This window comes from Panicum virgatum, chromosome 3N (genome assembly GCF_016808335.1).
Source record: "Panicum virgatum strain AP13 chromosome 3N, P.virgatum_v5, whole genome shotgun sequence".
Taxonomy (NCBI): domain Eukaryota; kingdom Viridiplantae; phylum Streptophyta; class Magnoliopsida; order Poales; family Poaceae; genus Panicum; species Panicum virgatum.
In genome coordinates this window covers 114,060-134,155 of record NC_053147.1, presented here as the reverse complement: position 1 = coordinate 134,155, position 20,096 = coordinate 114,060, and the positions used below count along the sequence as shown (strand labels likewise).

The window sequence follows — 20,096 nt, the reverse complement described above, 5'->3', positions numbered from 1 at the left end:
ACCAAGGTATAACGTAGCAATTGAGAATCATCATGTGTTGGTTGATGACTGCAGTAAAACAGATGCTCCTTTTCACCAGGGAACAGAGGCAGCGCTCCAATCGCAGGACCTGGCCGCCGGCTGCACCCGCACGTCCTTCGCCATGGCCGGTCCAGAAGCTGCAAGATCTGTGCGCGTGGCTTCCCATCCATTGTTGCAGGGGAGGAGATTGGCGTGGCCCCCCAACAACCCCAAATAATCCCCTCCTGCACAAGCGAAGATGAGCGCGAGCAGCCACGTCGTAGCGTCGCCGGAAGCCACCACAGGCCACCACCACCACCGCTTGCTGGTGACCCTCGCTCGCCATGGCCGCTTCGCCGCCGCCGCCACCCTCTTCACCGCGTGCTGCAACACCCGCGCCCTCAACTCCCTCCTCGCCGCGCTCTGCTCTTCCCCGGCGTTCCTCCGCGTCGCCCCCTCTGTCCTCCTCCGCGCCGCGCCGCACGCCGCCCCGGACGCCACCACCTTCCGCATCCTCACCTCCGCGCTGTGCCGCGCCCAGCGACCCGCCGCCGCCGTCGAGCTCCTGCGATGCATGCCCGGCCTCCTGCTCGACCCGGACGAGCGCCACTGCCGCGCGGTCCTCGCCTCGCTCTGCCGCTGCGCCCCCGCTCGGGACGCGCTAGCGTTTCTGGACGACATGCGCCGGTGGGGCGTCTCGCCCAGCGGGCCGGACCACCACGCCGTCGTCGACGCGCTCCTCCGGGAGGGGCTGGCGGCCGAGGCGTACGGGGTCGTGGCGAAGCAGATGGACGCCGACGGGGTGCGCCCGGGCATCCTGGAGTTCGAGCGAGTGCTCCGCGCCTTCCGCGAGAACAGATCGTTCGACGCCGTCGAGGAGGCGTTCGACGAAATGCTCCTGCGGGGGCTCGTGCCGGGCGCGCGCGTCTACGACGTCTACGTCGGCGCGCTGTGCGACAAGGGCGACCTGGCCGGCGCGCGCCGGATGCTGGGGTGCATGGAGCGCGCGGGGTGCCCGCCCGGCGTGACGACGTTCGGCGTCGTGGTGGCCGGGTGCGTGGCCGCTGGGGACACGGACGCCGCGAGGGAGGTGGCGCGGGAGGCGGCCAGGCGGGGCCTGCGGTGGGACGCGCCGGCGCTGTCGGAGCTGGTCGGCGCCCTGCGTCAGCGTGGCGGCGGCCATCTCGCGCGGGCGCCGGGGCTGCTGCTGGACATCCTGTGTGACGGTTGCGCGGCCGGGTTGGATCCGTCGGCGTTCGAGCAGCTCCCCTCATTGGAGGAGGCCACCGACCAACCCGTAGTGGGTGCAGCAATTTGCAGTGATTCATACTACTAGCAATTAACAGGCATGTTGGGTTTAGGTTGTTGTGCATCTAGCTTCACAGTGTCACCAGGCCGTCTTGTCCTGTGCCTACAGCCCTACAAACTCACAATCTGTGAGACCATTCTCAGTGCAAGTATTTCATCTTCATTAAATAACATGCCATATAGGTAAAAGTGATTTCATGACATGTAATTTAAAAAGAAAAAGAAAAATAGAGTTTCACGGTAATGAAACTTGGTGTACATAATTACCAAGAACTATGAAACTACAATGAAACTCTATTGAGAGGGTTTGAGTTTTATCTACACACATTCAACAAGTTTTATTGGTCACATGACACATTTGATCGTTAATGTGATAGCTTATTTATAAAATTGTGCAATGAAATTATGCATTGGAGGAGGTGATTTCATTCCAGTATCAGGCACCTTGCTAACCGAAGAAACAGCCGGTGCAACTGACATCTGGGCACCACCGGTTGGTGGGACTAGATTGCCATCGAGAGGTAACACGAATCCCTAGCCGTGATAATGCTAGAGCCACGCACGCACAGCCCCTAGAAACGCCGCACAGAACCCTGCTTCCTCAATCCTCACCCCCACTCCACTCTTCCAGGCGGCGGGGGGGAGGGCTATGGACGGCGGACGCGCGGCGCCGCCCGATGCCACCGCAAACTTCTCCCCTTGGCCCATCGTCGCGGCCGCCCCCGCCGGGATCAGTAAGCTTCCCCAACCCTCTAACCAAACCCATCTGATTCCTTCTGATTTCGCTCAATTTCTTGCTCAGTTTCTTGGATGACCTCTGCTACTATCTGGTCACCTTATACACAGTTACCTGCCCGTCCGGAACACATCCTAGCCATTTTTTAAGTAATTTACGACATTAGCATCTTTCTATTTGTCACCAGAAGCTTGTTAATCCATCCTACCGGAGGCTTCCAGGATAGTTCATTCCAAATTCCTCTTCTTTTTTCAACAGCAATGCAATATTGCCGTTTTCTTAGTTGTTGTATGCTTGATTTCGCACAGGGGTTGAGAATTGCTACGTATTCAAGAGCCACCTACAAGAGTACGCGCAGAAAGCTGGTCTCCCAACCCCTGAGTATCATACCCTCAAAGAGGGGCCGTCCCACGAACCAATATTCAAGTCCACAGTGGTCGTTAACAACACCAAGTATGATTCGCTGCCTGGATTCTTCAGCCGAAAGGCTGCAGAACAGTCGGCCGCTGAAGTTGCGCTTCTGGAGATAGTCAAGTCTGTTCCAGCATCCGAAACCAGAAGCATCCCAGCAGTAGTAAGTTACTCGTTTACACAGATATTTGTGCTAAACAAGTAATAAATATTCTAAGTTAAGTTCTATACAAAATAAGCTCCAACAAGAAAACCTTTTCATTCCATCAACTCCAAGTTATATGTGAATGATTGGTGATCTGCATTCTTTTGTCCTTTTGTGCTTGGGCAAAAAGGAACTGACTCATTCACCATTATAGGCTGCCTAGAACATTTACGTGCTTCTTTAAATTAGATATATTTATCCCTACTTGCCATGGTGAAGCCTTCAGCGAATGTATTGGAAGATTGCTAATGAAATGTATGTTCCTTGCTGTTGTTACCTTCAAGTAGCGTTGAATAGTTCAATTGTGGCCTTCTAACAGCACCTGAGTACAATCACGAAGGTCTGTTTTAGGTTTCATGGCATTTCCCCAAATTCAACACATTCTTCTGTCTGATTGTAACTATTGAAGCTCTCGATTATGCTAAGATATCCTCTAAATATAGTAGGGGATTAGTCATGAAAATGTTTGCGAATTTGTTCTGCCCAGTTTGTGAGCCATGCATACTAGATAATCTGAATTCTGAAGATATCCTATAGTTCTTAGAAATTAGGATGACAAAATTAGCATAGCAGGGCAGTAGCTCTTCTTGACTGACGTGTTTGTTTGATACATCTTAATATGCTTTGCAGCAAGAGACTGGCCTGTGCAAGAATCTTCTTCAGGAGTATGCTCAGAAGATGAATTACGCCATTCCATCTTATATTTGCTCTAAGCAAGCTTCAGGCATAGCTCCTTTTGTATGCACTGTTGAGATTGGTGGCATACACTACATAGGTGCTGCAGCTAGAACCAAGAAGGATGCAGAGATAAAAGCTGCCCGAACAGCTCTTCTAGCAATCCAGGGTAATTCTCTTATTATTTAATCCGGGGTAATTCTGGATCTGGCTTGGATTGGGTCATAAATGGGCAATGTTTGGTGCAGGTCAATCAGAAGGTTGTGCAAATGGTGCCACGAAGTACATTGTTGTTCCTGGACAAAGGCAGGTTAAGGAGATAGATAAAAAGCCACCTGAAACCCCCAAATCACTTAAAGTCAAGAAAAGTGGTGGAAAAAATAAATGGAACAAGCGGAAATTCATGAGGAAGACCGACCAGATTGTTGATGATGAAAAGGCTGGGGATGTTCATGATTCTGATGTCCCAATACAGGCAACAATAACAGAGGAGCCCTCCAGAGACAGTATAATGCTGCATCCTGAAGGGGAAGCTAGAATAGTGGAACAGGAGGTTCTTAGAGATATGACAATGCTGCAAGCTGATAAGGAAGCTGGAAGTGTAAAGCAGGGGCTTCCAGATCCAATGCTTCAACACCATGAGGAAGCTAGAATAGTAGAACCAGCTGACTTATCTAGAGACGCTGCAATGGTTCAATTCACTAAGGAAGTTGTAATGCTGCAATCTGATGAGGAAGCTAGGATAATAGAATCGGAGCCGCCCAGAGATCCTGCAACGGCCAAACCTAATGAGGAAGCTAGAAGTGTGAAACAGGAGCCACTCGGTAGTGCTGAAGTGGTGATGCCTAACATGGAAGCTAGAGCTGTAGAGTAGGAGTCAGTGAGCGCCTATGTAGCATTGCAATTTAATAGGGACGCTACAGATGTGAAGGAATCACCAAGCAATACTGCAGTGATGCAGCGGGAGGAAACAGAAACTCCAAAGCAAGAAGCACCTCAAAGTGGTGAATTGGTTATGTGAAGGAGGATCCACCAATCAATACTGCAGTGATGCAGCGTGAGGAAACAGAAACACCTAAGCAAGAAGCACCTCAAAGTGGTGAATTGGTGCAATCTAACTAGGGATGTATTTCTAGACAACAGCAAATCTTCTGAACAAGAAGACCAAAATATTTGGGTTGCATTCGTTGCTGGAGGCAAATCAGTCAGCGGGAGATATATTATGAGCATAAAATAAATTGTGGTGGTTGAGTCCAATTGTAAGGGTCTTCCAATTTAGTAGTGCATCGACTTGCAAATAATAAAAAAAAACTGAGTTTTTCCAGTTCAGAGAGAATTCTGTGGAAAAAAAAGATGGGAGCGTGTGAATGAACGTAGTTAATTTATGGTTGCAATCATTGGCTGATTTTATTCCTGATGAGCTATGCAAACCAAGGTACTCAGTTTATGGTCAGTTTTTCCCTGTCATATTTGAACGGTTGAATTGCATGATCTCGTTGCCGGATGGTTGCTTAAATGTCGTGATTCATTATTTGAATCTCTTAGCTCAAATTATGGTTGCACAAAAAAAAACAGAGCAGTATGCTTTCCTGAACAGGTGATCTAACATGATTTTCAAGGGTGTTTGTGTGTGGTTGTCTACTATTCACATTCACTGCAATACAAATGTTGCTGCCCATAACGTGGTTATTCTGTTATCAACACTAATTGCCTCCCCCTCCTATGTTCAAGTGCATCATCTCTGAGAGCAAGGTTAATGATTTAGTCTGCTGCTGGCTGTAAGGACTTTTGTAGCTCACCTCTCAGCCAACTTGTATAATGGTTTAATGGTTTAGCTCTCCACCATAAATACATGGCCCACTTGTCTATCTCACATAATTTCTTGGTTTTTGTGTCGAAGCTGACGGTTAGCTAACAGCCCACTTCCCCTTTCTCTCCACCTCAGCATTCAGCTTGCTTTTAGCCCACCATAATACTTGCTCTGAATGGCTAAATCTCAACGCTGCTGTAACCTGCGCGCTTGATTCTCAGACATGCACCCTCCTCCTGGTGTCCTGTGCAGACTGCCAGCCTCCATGCATCTTCACTCTCCAGCAACTAACCGTGACCTCCAAACCGCCGGCCACTACCGAAACGGCATTGCCGTCTGCTTGGTTGAGGAGCCCTTGTCGTGGTAGAAGATGGAGCAGGCATATGTGCGCAGAAACATGGAACTGAACAGAAGTACAGAAGCTTCCCTTGCTCGACTGGCCCACCCAACCAAGATGGCTGCGAGCTGAGATCGTGGTCTTGTCTTGGTTAATTGTTTCACTGATGCATCAGACAGACAGACTCACTGATGAAACTTCACTGGAAGCACTGGCAACGCAAAAGTGCATGCTGTGTTGGGCCTGCTCCTTTTCTGGTTGGGCCTGCTTGATGGGCCCGCAGGCCGCTCCAACTCGGACCGGACTCCGATGCGGACGGCCCTCTCTGACTCTTGCGTGTACAAAAAGGAAGGGTCCTGCCCAGGTCGACGGTCGACGCCTCCTCTCCCAATTCTACTCCCCTCCGCCACCGCCGCCGCCTCCTTTCTGCATAGGATTCGCAGATCGACCTCGTCCGGCGGATCGGCAGCATGCCGCGCAGCTGTGAAGGAAAAACAGGAGCCGGCGAGGGGAGTTCACCATACGAGTACATCATCCTTCCTGGTGGCCACCGCTTCGACATCCCCGAAGGAGAGGATAAGCAGGAGTGGATCCAATACTTCGATGACGCTAGTCGAGCCAGCAGAGAGGTGATCGCACGCCACGGCGACGGCCGTCCAGCCGACGGCATCAACCGCGCCGCCATACTGCCCTGCAGCGCCCACCGCGACGGTTCCATATACAGCGTCACCAACGGTTGGCACAAGCGCTACCGCATCTCCGATACCAACGAGAGTGAGTCATTTTTTTCTTTCTTTATTTATACCGATTTCTATCTATCTATCTATCTATCTATTCTTCTAAACACATCGTTACGTTTCGTGTGAAGCTCAATTGGAGCCGATGGCACTTTCAAACCCATCCGATTGCAAACCCAATCACGAAACTTGTCAAATCCATTTCTCGCGACCGATGATGCAAATATATTCAATACAATTGGGTAATATTTCTACGGGTACTGGATCAGTGCAAGTATATGGTTATATCGCTGCGCGCGACACTCTAGACATGTTACGCAATTACATATTTAACCGGAGCAGAGATGATCCCATCACGTTGGAGCAGGTAACCATGCATATATCTACAGTCCGTCTACACATGAACAATTTTTAGCTACTAAGTGTAATATATATTCTCTATTGTTCAATCTGCTTAGTTTAATTAATTACTAGCAAACATGCCTGTGCATATAAATATATTTGATTAGCATACTATAATGTTACAAGTGGTTTTATAACACCAAAATATAAATATATCCATTAGCATACTGTATATGCACCTTATAATGCTACTTTTTTATTATAATAACAACCTAGTACGTGTTGGTCGAGGATATCCCGTTTTTACTTGTCAAATGTTAATTCTATATGGTTTCGAACCCTCAGCTCACCATATGATCTACCTTCTAATTTGGATTCAATCTTTTATCTATGAAACCAATGGGCACATTTATCTCTAGAAATACTATTTCTTATTTCCCATAACGAGTTACTAATTAATGATTTTGTAGGGTTCTCTTATTGAGATGATTGGTCCCAAGCGAGGTATCGACATGTTTTCTGCCGTGCTTATAGAGTATGACATGAGAATCAAGAAAGGAGAACAAGAAGCAGATGACATTCAGTTAATCGATGGGGTATCGGATTTTGATGAATTAACCACACCATCACGCAAACCATTCTTGAGCCGTATCGATGGTGTCGGTGGTGCAGTTGACATCACATTAGCAATGTTTCACGGTGCCGTTGAGGCAACCATACAAGTGGATGTATCACAAGTTCATGGGAATGGTTTCAGTTTGCTTCTTACTTCTTCTGTTAGCGGACTAGAGAAAGAAATCCAGCTGTTTCATGGCACTGTTAGTCAGTCACGTGGATTAAGAAGGTTTGTGGTTTCTGTGGTAAGAGATACTTGGATGCATTTGAAGTTCAAGTTTGGTGATGAAAGAGGAGGCGTCATTGATGAAGTTGAACGGTGTGCTTCCTTCAAAGCAAAGATGCATGGATATGACAGTCAACAAATAAACATTGTTGAGGCCTCTATCCTGGTTAAAGTGACTTGGTCGACCTAGCGAATTTCTCATCAGGCAACTATTTACCGGTTTATATTCTGGTTTTTTAGACCATCTGATTTCGGTGTAACTCTCCCTAGATATTTTATAGTTAGGCCTCCTTTGCCAGCGTTTGGTTTGGCATAGCTTATGCTAAAACAACTTCACCAGTGAAGCTAAAGCTGGTGAAGCAAAAAAAAAAAAAAGAGCTCATTTTAGCATGATGAGCTTATAAAACGGCTTCATGCTACGGTGTCTCCATTTGCGTGTAATAAGTGAAGCTGAAGCCAAAATAACATATGGTAAATAGCTATGCTAAATGAGGCCTTTGTACTCTGTATTGATATTTTGGTGCATCTCAGTCTCATTTTAATTTCCAGTACATTTAGTAGTGTCCACCCTTGATATTTGTAAGCTACAATGAAGATAAACTTTGGTTTAATGAAATAGTTATAGTTATTTTTAAAAAGAGATGGCGACGCCTTTTGTCTCGATGTGAAATCCTGAAGAGCGACATCCGGCAATATTACCCAGACGGTTCATTTTCAGACGAGGACGTTGCCCTAGGATCCTCCGGCTAATAATTAGCTAGCTATTAGGGATCCAAATAGATAACTAAGAACATCTCCAACTGTTTCTTATACATTTTCTTGGAGGGCGTTGCTGCCTCCTGAGCTCACCAGACACCAGTGTATTTTTCCCTAGACTTGGATCCTCCAGCTAATAATTAGCTAGTTAAATTAGCTGTTAGGGATCCAAATAGATAACTAAGAACATCTCCAACTGTTTCTTATATATTTTCTTCGAGGACGTTGCTGCCTCCTGAGCTCACCAGACACCAGTGTATTTTTCCCTAGACTTGGATCCTCCGGCTAATAATTAGCTAGTTAAATTAGCTGTTAGGGATCCAAATAGATAACTAAGAACATCTCCAACTGTTTCTTATATATTTTCTTCTCCAAACTTGTTGTTTGTCAACTCCCCAAATAGGTATGGGAAGAGAAAAAATATTCATCTCCAACAATTCCCCATTTTTTCTCCCCAACAATCAAAATTATGAACCCACGGTGCCTCTGCTCCGACGATCCCTTCCCCGTCGCGCCAAAACGATTCTTCTCCCCAACTACTCTTATCACTGCTGCTGCTGCGCTTGCGCCTCCTCTCGCTGGGCACTGAGCACCATGTAGCTCACCAAACGATTGTTAGCTTATCTTGTCTGGATATGGGTGGAATAATGAATTCCATTCCCTGGGGTTTTTCTCTTCCCAGTTACTTGCGCATCTGAACTTGAGGTGAAGTGATGACGTTAATGAAAAGAAGGATCTCTCACGCTCAGTGGCAATAATAATTCTGTTGTACAGTGCTTAACCAAGTCCATCCTTGATTTTGTGCAGTGCAGCCGCTGCATGGCCTCCTGGCTTCACCAGCCAGCCTTAGCTGAGACCGAGAGCACCAACTGCCTCGTCCTGCCTTCCAAAATCCAGGCACAAAGCATCCGCCTGGCCTGCAAGGAGTGGCTCATGAACAACAGGAATATAGCCTGCTGCTGTGGCGTCGGCGTCTCCAGCAGCATGCTAGCTGGTGCTCCTCCTCCTCGGCCTGCTCGGCGGAAAGGTACCGCTGGATAGAGATCAACAACCATGTCCTCAACGCTCTGTCACCACCTCTTCCTCCTCTGCCGCTGGCGCCCGCACGACGCCGCCTAGCCTACTGCAAGGGCGCCGCTGCTGCTTCTCACCGTTGCCTGCCAGTACGTGCTCTGCGCCCTCTACTGGGGTCTGGGGGTACACCAAGACCACCAGGCCCGAGCTCGCCGCCACCGCGTACACCGTGTGCAGTCCCTTGGGCAAAGACGGCCAGTGCCACGAGCTCGCCGGCTCCAACAATAATTCAGCCTCGGAGACAGTGTCACAAATGCACCCCACCCCCACTGGGTAATTCAGCCTCGGAGACAGTGTCACAAATGCACCCCACCCCCACATCCGCGACGGCGTCATCGGCGACATAGTCGGCGGCGCCGGCGTGCTGCTCTACGGCGGCTACTGGAGGATCCAGATGAGGAAGAGACTTGGCCTTCCGGGGAGCAGGGCGTGCTGCGGCTCCAAGTCGCTGACGGACTACGCGCGGTGGCTCTTGTGCTGGCCGTGCGCGCTGGCGCAGGAGGTGCGCACGGCTAACCTCTACCACGTCGACGGCGAGACCCTCTACTCGAAGGTGGCTGACGGTGGCCACGAGGAGAGGCAGCCGTTGCTCGGAGTGTCCTGCAGTGATCATGACGTGTTGTTGAGCGCAACCAACACGGTTGCAGATGGTCATGTGGTTGTTGTTCATGACGAAACCACGACGATGGCCCCACCGGTTCATCAGGTCGTAGTGGTTCAAGTTGAGGATGGTAATTCTGAAGAATGCAGCAGCGTTCTTCACAGTGAGACTGTAAATTCTTCGATCCAGACATCGGTGACGCTGAGGGAGGAATATGAATCTTTGTCAGAGTTGAGCCAAGCAATGGTGAATGATTATGATCGTAGATTATCCTCTGCTGAAAATTGGAGGGGGGAGAAGGTGAAGAAGCTCATCAATATGGCGACTCTGGTGTCTCTGTTCTATCTTTTTTTGTACACAAGGGGAATTATTCTCTAGAGAAGCAGAAGGAATCGGGCATGTAGGATTTGCATGCTATAGATTACTAATAGAAGCGAATGATCAGGCCAGATAATCAACTTTAATTCTTCTGTGTCTATTTTTCAGAAACTTTTGTGATCAGTTTGAGTGTACCTATGCAGAAATATAATACCAGTTTTTCAGATCCCGATTGCCATGGTTGTGTTGTTGTTTGTTTCTAAATCTGCAGACCATCTTTCAAAGAAAAAGGAAATCTGCAGACCATCCAAGTAAACTGCATGCTTCCTCTTTTTCTCTTCTTGTTTTTTTGGCCGTCCTTATTACATGTTGTCAAACTCCTTTTTGGCGTACTGACTCTACTGAGCAGATTCGAGTATTCTTGATCATCAACACTAATCATGTGGAAACCACAAGACGAATACTGTATTAGGGAGGACGGAGCTTAGTCCAGTCTGAATGGCCGCCTGAACGGAACCTTGTCAGCATGCCAAAGTTGATTCGCTACTGAGACGTCATCTTCCAGGATGATCGCACATCAACAATGCAGGACTGGAGTTGAAGTGGTCCATTCACTTAATACCGGGGCCGCCCGCCTTGACTTTTCCAGTGCTGAAACCTTGTGACCGTTTCAAGTATCAGCATCAAGACCAGGATTTCTGTTTCAGCAGCTACCTGTCAAATTTGTCACTTGTTCATTCTTGTACTTGACAGAATGGGCACCGAGCTTCACTCTTGTGTTTCAAGCAACAACTAGTAGCTTCAGATCATATAATGAAGCTGGAGGGATCTCACCCACACGTACAGCTCTGACTGTCAAAGACACGTTTGGAACCGCCAAAAAGAAGAAGATAAAATTGCACTTTTGAGTACCCACCCTACCATGGAATCTCAGGAGACATCCATTGAAAGCCATGGCGCTGGCGACACTGCTATGCAGAGCCAGAGGGCGAGGATAACAAGGAGAGGTTCCTGGACTTACTCAGGGCAGCTCCTTCCAAGAAACTATGGCGCGCCCTCAGCGGCAGGTGCAAGGCCTGGGCGGCGCTCCTGGTGTGGCTGGCCTTGGTCGCCGCGGGCGTCGCGTTCGTTTTCCTGCTCATGACGGGGGCGCTCAACTCCGCCGTGGACGGAGGTGGCGAACCAGATGCTCAACGCGCTCTTCACCATCATGTGCGTCTACCAGCAATACTAATTTTCACCCAAAAGTTTTCACCTCCCCTTTAAACACATATATGAAGTATTAAATATAATTAAATAACAAAACTAATTACACAGTTTGGATGTACACGACGAGACGAATCTTTTAAGCCTAATTAGTTCATGATTAGCTATAAAGTGCTACAGTAACCCACATGTGTTAATGATGCGGTCAAATGCCTCAAAAAATTCGTCTCGTGGTTTCCAAAGGAGTTCTGAAATTAGTTTTTTAATTAGTGTCCGAAAAACCCTCCCGACATCTGATCAAATTATTGTCGTGACATCCAAATTTTTTTTGTGTTTGGAACTAAACGGCTCTTAACTACAAACTTAGCCCAAGGAAGGAAATTGCTTTTAACCGTTTCCCTGCCATTCATGTCGGCACCGGCGGCAGCGTCCTCACCGCCCAGGCCTTGCACGCCCGCCTCCTCCGCCTCGACCTCCTCACCGCCCTCTCCCCGCTCCTCCTCCGCGCTCTCTCTTCCACCGGCCTGCACCTCCACGCCCTCCGCCTCCACTCCCTCCTCCCCAACCCATCCCACCTCACCTTCCCCTTCGCGCTCAAGGCCGCCTCCCGCCTCCCCGACCCGCTCTCCGCCGGCCTGCAACTCCACGGCCGCTCCCTCAAGCTCCCTTACCACTCCAACCCCCACGTCATCACCTCCCTCCTCAGCCTCTACGCAAGATGCGGCCTCCTGCGCGACGCCCAGAAGGCGTTCGACGAAATGTCCCACCCCAGCACCGTTTCGTGGACCGCGCTCGTCACCGCGTACATGGACGCCGGGCGCGTCCAGGAAGCCGTTGGAGTTGCACGGAAGGCGTTCGCGAGTGGCCTGCGTCCTGACAGCTTCACGGCTGTCCGTGTCCTGACCGCGTGCGCTCGCGTCACCAATTTGGTCACCGGGGAGGCAGTGTGGAGGGTGGCGGAGCAGGAGGGGATCGCAGGGAATGTGTTCGTGGCAACTGCGGCATTGGACTTGTATGTCAAATGCGGGGAGATGCACAAGGCAAGGGCGGTGTTTGACAAGATGCAGTGGCCTGGGGCGCTATGGTTGGTGGATACGCCTCCAATGGTCATCCGCAGGAGGCTCTGGAACTGTTCTTTGCAATGCAGACAGAGGGAATGACGCCAGAATGTTACACAGTAGCTGGGGCCCTCTCGGCATGCACAAGGTTTGGTGCTTTGGATTTGGGACGGCGAGCGGCCGGAATGGTACACTGGGATGAGGTTCTTGACAACCCAGTCCTGGGGACTGCACTGATCGATATGTATGCCAAGTGTGGGAGCACAGCTGAGGCGTGGACGGTGTTCCAGCAGATGAGGAAGAGGGACATCATCATTTGGAACGCAATGATCTTGGGGCTCGGCATGACTGGCCATGAGAAGATTGCATTTGCCCTCGTTGGTCAGATGGAGAAGTCAGGTATGACACCGAATGATAATACCTTCATTGGACTGCTCTGCAGCTGTACGCATACTGGCCTTGTAAAGGATGGGCGGCGTTATTTTCATAACATGACTCAGTCATACCGTATAAGCTCAAGGATTGAGCACTATGGCTGTATGGTCGACCTACTCAGTCGTGCAGGGTTGCTGGAGGAGGCTCATCGGCTGATTCAGGACATGCCAATGCAGGCAAATGCAGTTATATGGGGGGCACTCCTTGGTGGTTGCAAGATCCACCGTGATGCTGGCCTTGCTGAACATGCATGGAAGCAGCTCATCCCGCTGGAGCCATGGAATTCTGGAGATGAAGGCAAGGGGGGTTGAGAAGGTCCCTGCATCCAGCTGGGTTGAACTTGATGGTAAGGTCCACGAGTTCCATGTCGGTGACAAGTCACATCCCCTCTCAGATAAAATTTATGAGAAGCTTGATGAAATTGGGCATGGAAATGAAGATCATGGGTTATAAACCGACTACTGAGGTGGTGATGTTTGACAATGAAGACGAAGAGAAGGAGCACACTCTAGTCCATCATAGTGAGAAGATTGCCATTGCATTTAGCCTTGTCACCACTGAACCAGGCGAGAGCATAAGGGTGACCAAAAACCTCCGAGTTTGCAGTGACTGCCACACCGCCATCAAGCTCATATCTAGGATAACCAATCGTGAAATTATTGTTCGGGATAACAATCGTTTTCACTGTTTTAGAGATGGTCTTTGTTCTTGCAATGACTATTGGTAGTATAGTATACAGCATACAACTTGTTGCATGCAATTATATATGAGCAAAGACATGATTTATTGTTCTTCTCAAAATTAATTAACACCAATGGATGAATCATTGAATCCCTATATATGTATATATTTCTAACAGCCGGTGGTATTCTTGACCGGCTGCTGCTGGATGACGAGGATGGAGACCCTTGACGCGAACTCGGCGGAGGCGAGCATGTCACCCAGCACGCCCAGCTCCGGGAACTCGCTCCAGTCCGAGAGGCCGCTGGTGAGCGCCGCCGAGCTCTCTAGGTCCTTGTCGTCCCCTCCCCGCCGGCCGACTATGAGCAGGTCGAACTTCTCGCTCATGGAGCGCACGACGGAGGCTGTGCCCTCGGCGTCCTCCACCGTCTTCTCCACGTAGACGACGCGGTCGTTGTCCCGGTGCCTGGTCCAGAACTGGTGCAGCACCTCCTCGTCCCTGGCCTCGTCGCTGCCGCCCATCCCCGCCCAGTTGCGCAGCTTAAACCTGACCATGGTGAGCGACATGGTCCCGGCGTCCGGCATCCGCGCGGCGTACGCGAGCGCCTCGCGGTCGTCGGGCCCGCCGAGGAAGTAGAGCGCGGCCCTCTGCAGGAGGCTGTTGGCGGTGGTGGCGCAGGCGGAGCCGGCGGCGAGGCCGTGGTCGACGAGGATGGCGACGGAGCAGGGCGCGTACTGGAGGACGGCGCGGTTGATGGAGCGGATGGAGTTGTTGACGGTGCTGCGCGCGCCGTCGGAGGACTTGTGGAAGGGCAGCAGGATGAGGTTGGCCTTGCGGCTGTGCGCCAGCGAGCACACGTCGTGGTGCATCGAGCTGTAGGGCGCCTGCGCCACGTAGGGGCTCACCGTCACGGCGCCCGGCGCCGCCTGCTGCTCCAGGTGCCGGAACGCGTTCATGATCCGGTCCGACGGCGTCGGGCCGCCTGAGCTGCTCTTCCTTGCAGCGCGGTGGGGCTTGAGCACGGAGGCGGCGCGGCCGACGAGCTCCGTGACGTGGAGCACGATGAGCGAGACGGGGCTCTCCCGCGAGGCCCCCGCCGACGCCTCCAGCAGGTCGATCAGCGGCGCGGCGTGGTCCTCGCCGTAGACGCAGGTGAGCAGGCGGAGGTCGGCGCTGGGGCGCAGGTCCTCCAGCGTCCGGCGCTTGGCCCGCGTGAACTGCCCCGACGGGTCGTACAGCAGCTTGATGAGCGGCGTGGACACCGCCGTGATGAACACCATGGACAGCGTCAGGATGCTGTAGTGCTCCGCCGTGGCCTTCATGGTGTCGCCCCAGTTGTTGATGGCCGCCACCTCCACGATGCCGCGGATGTTGAGCATCAGCGCCAGCACGACGGCGTCCCGGAACGGCATGGCGAAGAAGAGCCCCGCCGCGACGCAGCCCACCAGCTTGCCGGAGACGCAGAGCCCCACGAACAGCTCCAGCGCGCACCACTTCTCGGAGGTCTCCTCCTTGGTGAGCTCCGCCAGGTCGGTGCGGTAGCCGGAGAGCGCCATGTACACGGGCAGGAAGAGCGCGATGAAGAAGGAGTCGAGGCGCTCCGTCATGGTGGCGCCGATGGGCATGCCGCCGGGGAGCGCCAGCCCCAGCATCATGGGCCCGATCATGTACTTGAACCCGATGGCGTCCGTGACCAGCGCCGACAGCAGCGCGGCGATGACGACGACGACGACGGACCCCTCGGAGAGGAGCGCCCCCGCCGGGGTGCGCTTGTAGGCGATGTAGCGGCCGGCGGGGCGCGCGACGAATCCGACGAAGAGCACGAAGGCGACGAAGGAGGCGAGGATCTGCGCCGTGAAGGCCGGCGACTTGGCCTCGGAGACGAGGAAGACGGCGGCGGAGCAGGCGCGGAGGAACCAGGAGGTGACGTCGGTGATGAGCGAGGCGGTGAGCGCGATGCGGCCGAGGTCGGTGTTGAGGAGGTCGAGGTCGGAGAGCGCGTCGGCGATGACGGGGAAGGAGGAGAGGGAGAGGCGGACGGCGAGCTCGGTGATGAGGGAGGAGCCGCGCAGGTCCTCGGGCAGCGAGGGCTGGAGGGCGTGGAAGACGGGGAGCGTGACGGCGAGCGGGACGAGGGAGCCGGTGATGCCGACAGCGACGGCGCGGCCGCTGGGGCGGCGGAGGAGGCTGAGGTCGGTCTTGACGCCCATGGAGAAGAGGAAGAGGATGAGGGCGACGAGGGAGACGCTCTCGAGGATGTAGGTGCCGCGCTCGGAGAAGAGGACGCCGCGGAAGGAGTCGCTGCGGCCGAGGACGGTGGGGCCGAGGAGGACGCCGACGAGCATGTGGGTGACGAAGCGGGACTGGCCGAGGCGGCGGAGCACGAGGTTGGCGGCGGCGGAGAGGAGGAGGATGAGGGAGACCTGGACGAGGAGGAGCGGGAGGGAGAAGCGCAGCGGCTGGTCGCCGAGGAACATGCCCTGCGAGTTGACGAGGTTGTTGTCGTAGCACGCCGCCGCCAGCGGCTTGACCGTCGGCTCCACAGACCCCGACGAGAGGTTGGCAACCTCAGCCATTGCTGCTGCTAAGTGATGTGATGGCCGGGTAGGCTAGGCAGCGCCATTGATCATCCCTTCCATTTGCTTCTTTCTTTCTTTCTTTCTTGGCTTTACTCTGTTTCTGGTGCCTCCGCCTCTACCTCTGCCTCTGCTTGCGCATCAATCAGGGTGGTGTGGCTGCGAGAGACTGAAGGACATGACAATGAGAGGAGAGGCTATTTTTAGCTGTGGCTGTGGATGAGAGGAGCATAGCAATCCAACACCGCCTGCCTAATTGGAGCAGAGACACTGAATTTTCAGGTCTGAAACAAGGGATGATGCAGATTCATGCTTGTTGCATGCCAGCTGCATCGTCGTCTCAGCAGCATGCAGTCCTACTCCTTCCTGTTCATCTCAACAACTTGAATTAATTCATGCGACGCGGCAACCATCCTAAAATCAATCCAATCCTAAAATCATTTCTGCCAGTAAAAAGCTAGGAGCGTGCGATGGCCGTCGTGGCTGATGGCACAACAAACAAACCGCCGGCTCTAAAGGAATGGGCAGGACGGTTCTGATCAATGCTGTGCTCGAACCTGGATCGTCGTCTCAACAGCAGTCCTGCTCCAGTTCATCTCAGCAACTTTGAATTAATGCGACGCGGCATCATGTCAATCCAATCCTAAAATCATTTCTGCCAGTTAAAAGCTCGCGGCCATTGCATTGCATATTTGCATTGCATGCTACCATGAAAGAAAGAAAAATCATATCATCAATGGTCTTGGTCTTCACCCATGGCCATGAGCGAAGTCGACGACCGCCGCCGCCAGCTGAGCACGCGCCCCATCCGCGGCAGCCTCATCACCGAGTTGGCCCGCGCCACCCCCTCCAGGGCTCTCCACACCGTCGTCGTCCCTTCCTCCCAACCATCAACGCCGCCCACAACCTGCTTGCGGAACGACGACACCGCCTCATCATCAGGGGCCGCCCGCCGGTTCAAGAACAGGCACACCACCGCGCAGTCGTCCACCATGGACGTCGGGTACTTGCGCCGCCATGCTCGGACCGCACGGTCGATCACCTGCCTCGCCGCCTTGGATGGGTCGCTGCCTGAAGACACAATCTTCACCACCTCCTTGTTCGACAGCACGTCCCAAATCTGCACCACATTTATTTTCACAACCATTTTTTCATCACTCTGTTCTACTAGTGTAGTCTAATATTTTCTGTACTATTCTCTAGACAAATCAGATCTACAGAATAATGATTCAAACGTTCAGTTAACAGTCACTTTTCTTCTTTTCTTTTATCATAAAGGCTTTATCCTACTACTACTTAATCACGATCAATTTGTACTAGTCCTGAAAAGGTGCAAAATGGAATCTTTCTTTTTTTAAACAAGGCGCCCACTGAAAATGAGAAATAAAAAAGTTTTTCCAGTAAAAACACAAAACTTTATCAGCTAGAACAATCGTGAAATAAATCGATGACAGAGAAATGTCACTTTCAGCTAACAGTTTCTGTTGTCTGTCTAATCATAAGAGGGATTTATGCTTTTTCTGTACCCAGATCATTTCGAATAAGACTGCAAAATTCTTTAAAATGAAAGTGATGGAAATCTGAAATTGCCAATCAAATTAATGATTTTATTACCCCATCAGTTGCAAGCACCAAGAACTCGTCCTTTTCAGATAACTTCCTGTAGTAGACTTCAGGTGTACAGATAAGGCCATGGTTCTTCAGGCAGAAGTCCCCAAAGGCCCTTGCCATGGCAAGGCCTGGTGCATCCTGGTCCGGCAACCACATTCTGGGCACGTCTGGTTCGTCATCCATGGCAAAAACTCGTCCCTTGCAATTCAAAATCCTTGCGAGTTCACCTATCGCCAGTGCACAACAATGTAAAATGTAATCAAGAAAGATACACATACATTTCAGGAATTGAGAAATGAGATGTTTAGATGCTAGCTCACTTGGAAGATCTGGCTTCAAGTCAGTGGTGAGTTGGACTGGGATCATATGGTCCTTGCTGTCCCGGGTACAAAGAATAGCACGCGAGTCACCCAAATTGGCGATCATCAAGTGATCACCCTATACATGAGAAGGATAATTGGGGAACAGAAAGAGTGAGATTTATACTTTGGTTATGTTGCACTATGGATAATTGAGAAATACAGTAGATAAAACAGGGCTTCCAACCCAGCTAGTTCAGTTCCTGCTCTTTCAGAATCCTAGTTTTACTGTGCACAAAAAGTAGTACAGGTTTAATGAGAAAAAAAAAACAAGAGAATATATATGTTTTCGAGATTTATTATTACCAGTACAATAAATTACAGCTTGCAAGCTTGTAATAATAGTAGCATTAGTACCTGCCTGACAACAGTGACTGCTGTGGTGCCACTGCAAATGCAGTCAATTCCTGAATGTTGCCTGAGCTCCTCATCCACCTGATCAAATGCCTTCACAAATATGTTCTTCCAAGTGGACAACAGGAGCTTCTCATCGCTTGTATCATCACTAAACGAGGTGGAGTCTGACTTGTCACAGGAATCCAAATCTGTATTGCTTGAGTGGTCTTCTTCAGTTGTGAGCTTGGAAGTATGGGTTGAGCGATCTTCTTCTTCAGTTTTCGTCTTCAAAGCAGAGGATAGTTTCAAGGGAAGGGCGTCGCAGACATGGCGAGCAACTTCTCGGCCAAGAGGGCCATGCCCATCAAATACCCCGCAGAAAATGTGGCCTTTGTGGCCAGCAAAGTCCTAAGCATCTTGAAACAATTGTGACACATCAAGATTAATCGAATTATATTTATTGTGCATATGAAAGAGAAAGGCTAATGTACTTGCATTGGAGATGCTAATAATGTACTGCAAGATATGGATACGGCCCCAATAATTTTCCTTATGTTGGTGTACAATTCAAAGATCCAGGACATCGGTGGGGGCAATAAAGATAGTGAAGTACATAACTTGAGGCAAATTTTAGTTTCTAAAATTTCAGTATTTTCCCTACATATTTCATTAAGCTGTAAGATTTCAGCTTTCAGCAATGCTGAGATGGATCTAACTTTACCTTCTAAATGCAACTGTACTGCGCAGAGGACCCAGGAAACAGGTGGTTGGAAAATTAGGTGCATTTCAGGTTGCAGACTTGCAGTAAGTCGAGATGGATCCGGTGCATTGTTGTCAAACAGTAAAACAAAGTTGCGGATGCAACGGTGTGCCTGTGGGGGAGTAAAGGAGAAGACTTTTGGATGCAAGTTGCAGCGGGTAAGCACCATGCCTGGTGGCAGCTTGTGTGTGTGATGCCAGCTTGTGTGACGCCAAAAGGAGACGAAGGAGGCCAAGGATGTTTGTAAGCAAGGGAGCGCTAGCTAGGCCCTCTGGGAGGTGGATTGGTAGAGAGAAGTCATGGGTGTTCACCTGGGAGACGGTCATGGCGTCCTGGTTGGCACCCTTCCATCCTTGCTTGGTGTGCATGGAGACGGCGGCGCTGGTCCAGAGGTGGTGGTGGAACAGGTCGTCGTGCATCCATGGAAATCCTTGCTCGCCGTCGTCGAGGTCCCCTGCTGGCGCCTTGGCCTTGCTGCAGCAGATCCCCATTGTTGCTGCTGTTGGCTGGAGGGAGGAGCAGCCAGGAGCCTTGCTTGTTTAATGGAGGGAGGGATGTATCTCTGCTCTCTGGTTGGTTCTTAATGTGGGTGGGGTCCCGCATTAACGAAGACGGGTAGGGAGTAGTGAGGGAGGTCCTGCAACGGAATGGTGGCAAGGCATCACGGACGACGGATGGCAAGGAACTGGGAAGGAAGAAGGACGATGCTGTGCAGCAGCAGCTGCCATTGCCCGGTGGGTACGATGTTGAGAGGCTCGCTTGAACAACGCTTCAGGCAATTCAATCCCCTGCCCTGCCGCTGCCGGCAGTCCTCTCCTCCTGGAAGCATGCCGATGGAGATGGGCATGGCGATTGTGCGTGCCATCCTCTCCTGCATTCACTAGTTTTCCTAGTACTACGCAACGGATCGGAGCATCCTCCG

The 20,096-nt window shown here is 51.2% G+C and overlaps 5 protein-coding genes and 1 pseudogene across 6 annotated transcripts; 4 read left to right on the top strand and 2 right to left on the bottom strand.

Annotated features, from left to right (window-relative positions):
• The first annotated feature begins 43 nt into the window (after window positions 1-43).
• LOC120663382 (pentatricopeptide repeat-containing protein At2g38420, mitochondrial-like) lies at window positions 44-1,640 on the top strand. The gene has a single exon (XM_039942185.1). It carries the CDS (start codon window positions 260-262, stop codon window positions 1,334-1,336), a length of 1,077 nt encoding a protein of 358 aa, XP_039798119.1. The 5' UTR covers window positions 44-259; the 3' UTR covers window positions 1,337-1,640.
• A 317-nt stretch (window positions 1,641-1,957) lies between these two features.
• LOC120666560 (double-stranded RNA-binding protein 8-like) lies at window positions 1,958-4,664 on the top strand. The gene is made up of 4 exons (XM_039946426.1): window positions 1,958-2,042; window positions 2,353-2,618; window positions 3,291-3,504; window positions 3,584-4,664. The coding sequence occupies exons 1-4, from the start codon at window positions 1,958-1,960 to the stop codon at window positions 4,207-4,209; spliced, it is 1,191 nt and encodes a 396-aa protein (XP_039802360.1). The 3' UTR covers window positions 4,210-4,664.
• Window positions 4,665-5,852: 1,188 nt separating this feature from the next.
• LOC120663380 lies at window positions 5,853-7,953 on the top strand. The gene is made up of 3 exons (XM_039942184.1): window positions 5,853-6,256; window positions 6,351-6,586; window positions 7,032-7,953. Exons 1-3 carry the CDS (start codon window positions 5,953-5,955, stop codon window positions 7,590-7,592), a joined length of 1,101 nt encoding a protein of 366 aa, XP_039798118.1. The 5' UTR covers window positions 5,853-5,952; the 3' UTR covers window positions 7,593-7,953.
• Window positions 7,954-9,626: 1,673 nt separating this feature from the next.
• On the top strand, window positions 9,627-13,689 carry LOC120666557 (annotated as a pseudogene).
• On the bottom strand, window positions 13,487-16,558 carry LOC120663378 (cation/H(+) antiporter 15-like). The gene has a single exon (XM_039942181.1). It carries the CDS (start codon window positions 16,106-16,108, stop codon window positions 13,703-13,705), a length of 2,406 nt encoding a protein of 801 aa, XP_039798115.1. The 5' UTR covers window positions 16,109-16,558; the 3' UTR covers window positions 13,487-13,702.
• Window positions 16,559-16,699: 141 nt separating this feature from the next.
• Window positions 16,700-20,027, bottom strand: LOC120663379 (probable protein phosphatase 2C 73). 2 transcript variants are annotated; one of them, XM_039942183.1, is made up of 6 exons: window positions 19,486-20,027; window positions 18,436-18,822; window positions 18,040-18,157; window positions 17,723-17,946; window positions 16,794-17,228; window positions 16,700-16,761 (listed from the first exon to the last, which is right to left on the bottom strand). In XM_039942183.1, the coding sequence occupies exons 1-5, from the start codon at window positions 19,663-19,665 to the stop codon at window positions 16,842-16,844; spliced, it is 1,296 nt and encodes a 431-aa protein (XP_039798117.1). In that variant the 5' UTR covers window positions 19,666-20,027; the 3' UTR covers window positions 16,700-16,761; window positions 16,794-16,841. The 2 variants fall into 2 exon arrangements, with proteins under 2 accessions (XP_039798117.1, XP_039798116.1); XM_039942182.1 differs by having other exon boundaries at window positions 16,700-17,228.
• Between the last annotated feature and the right edge of the window lie 69 nt (window positions 20,028-20,096).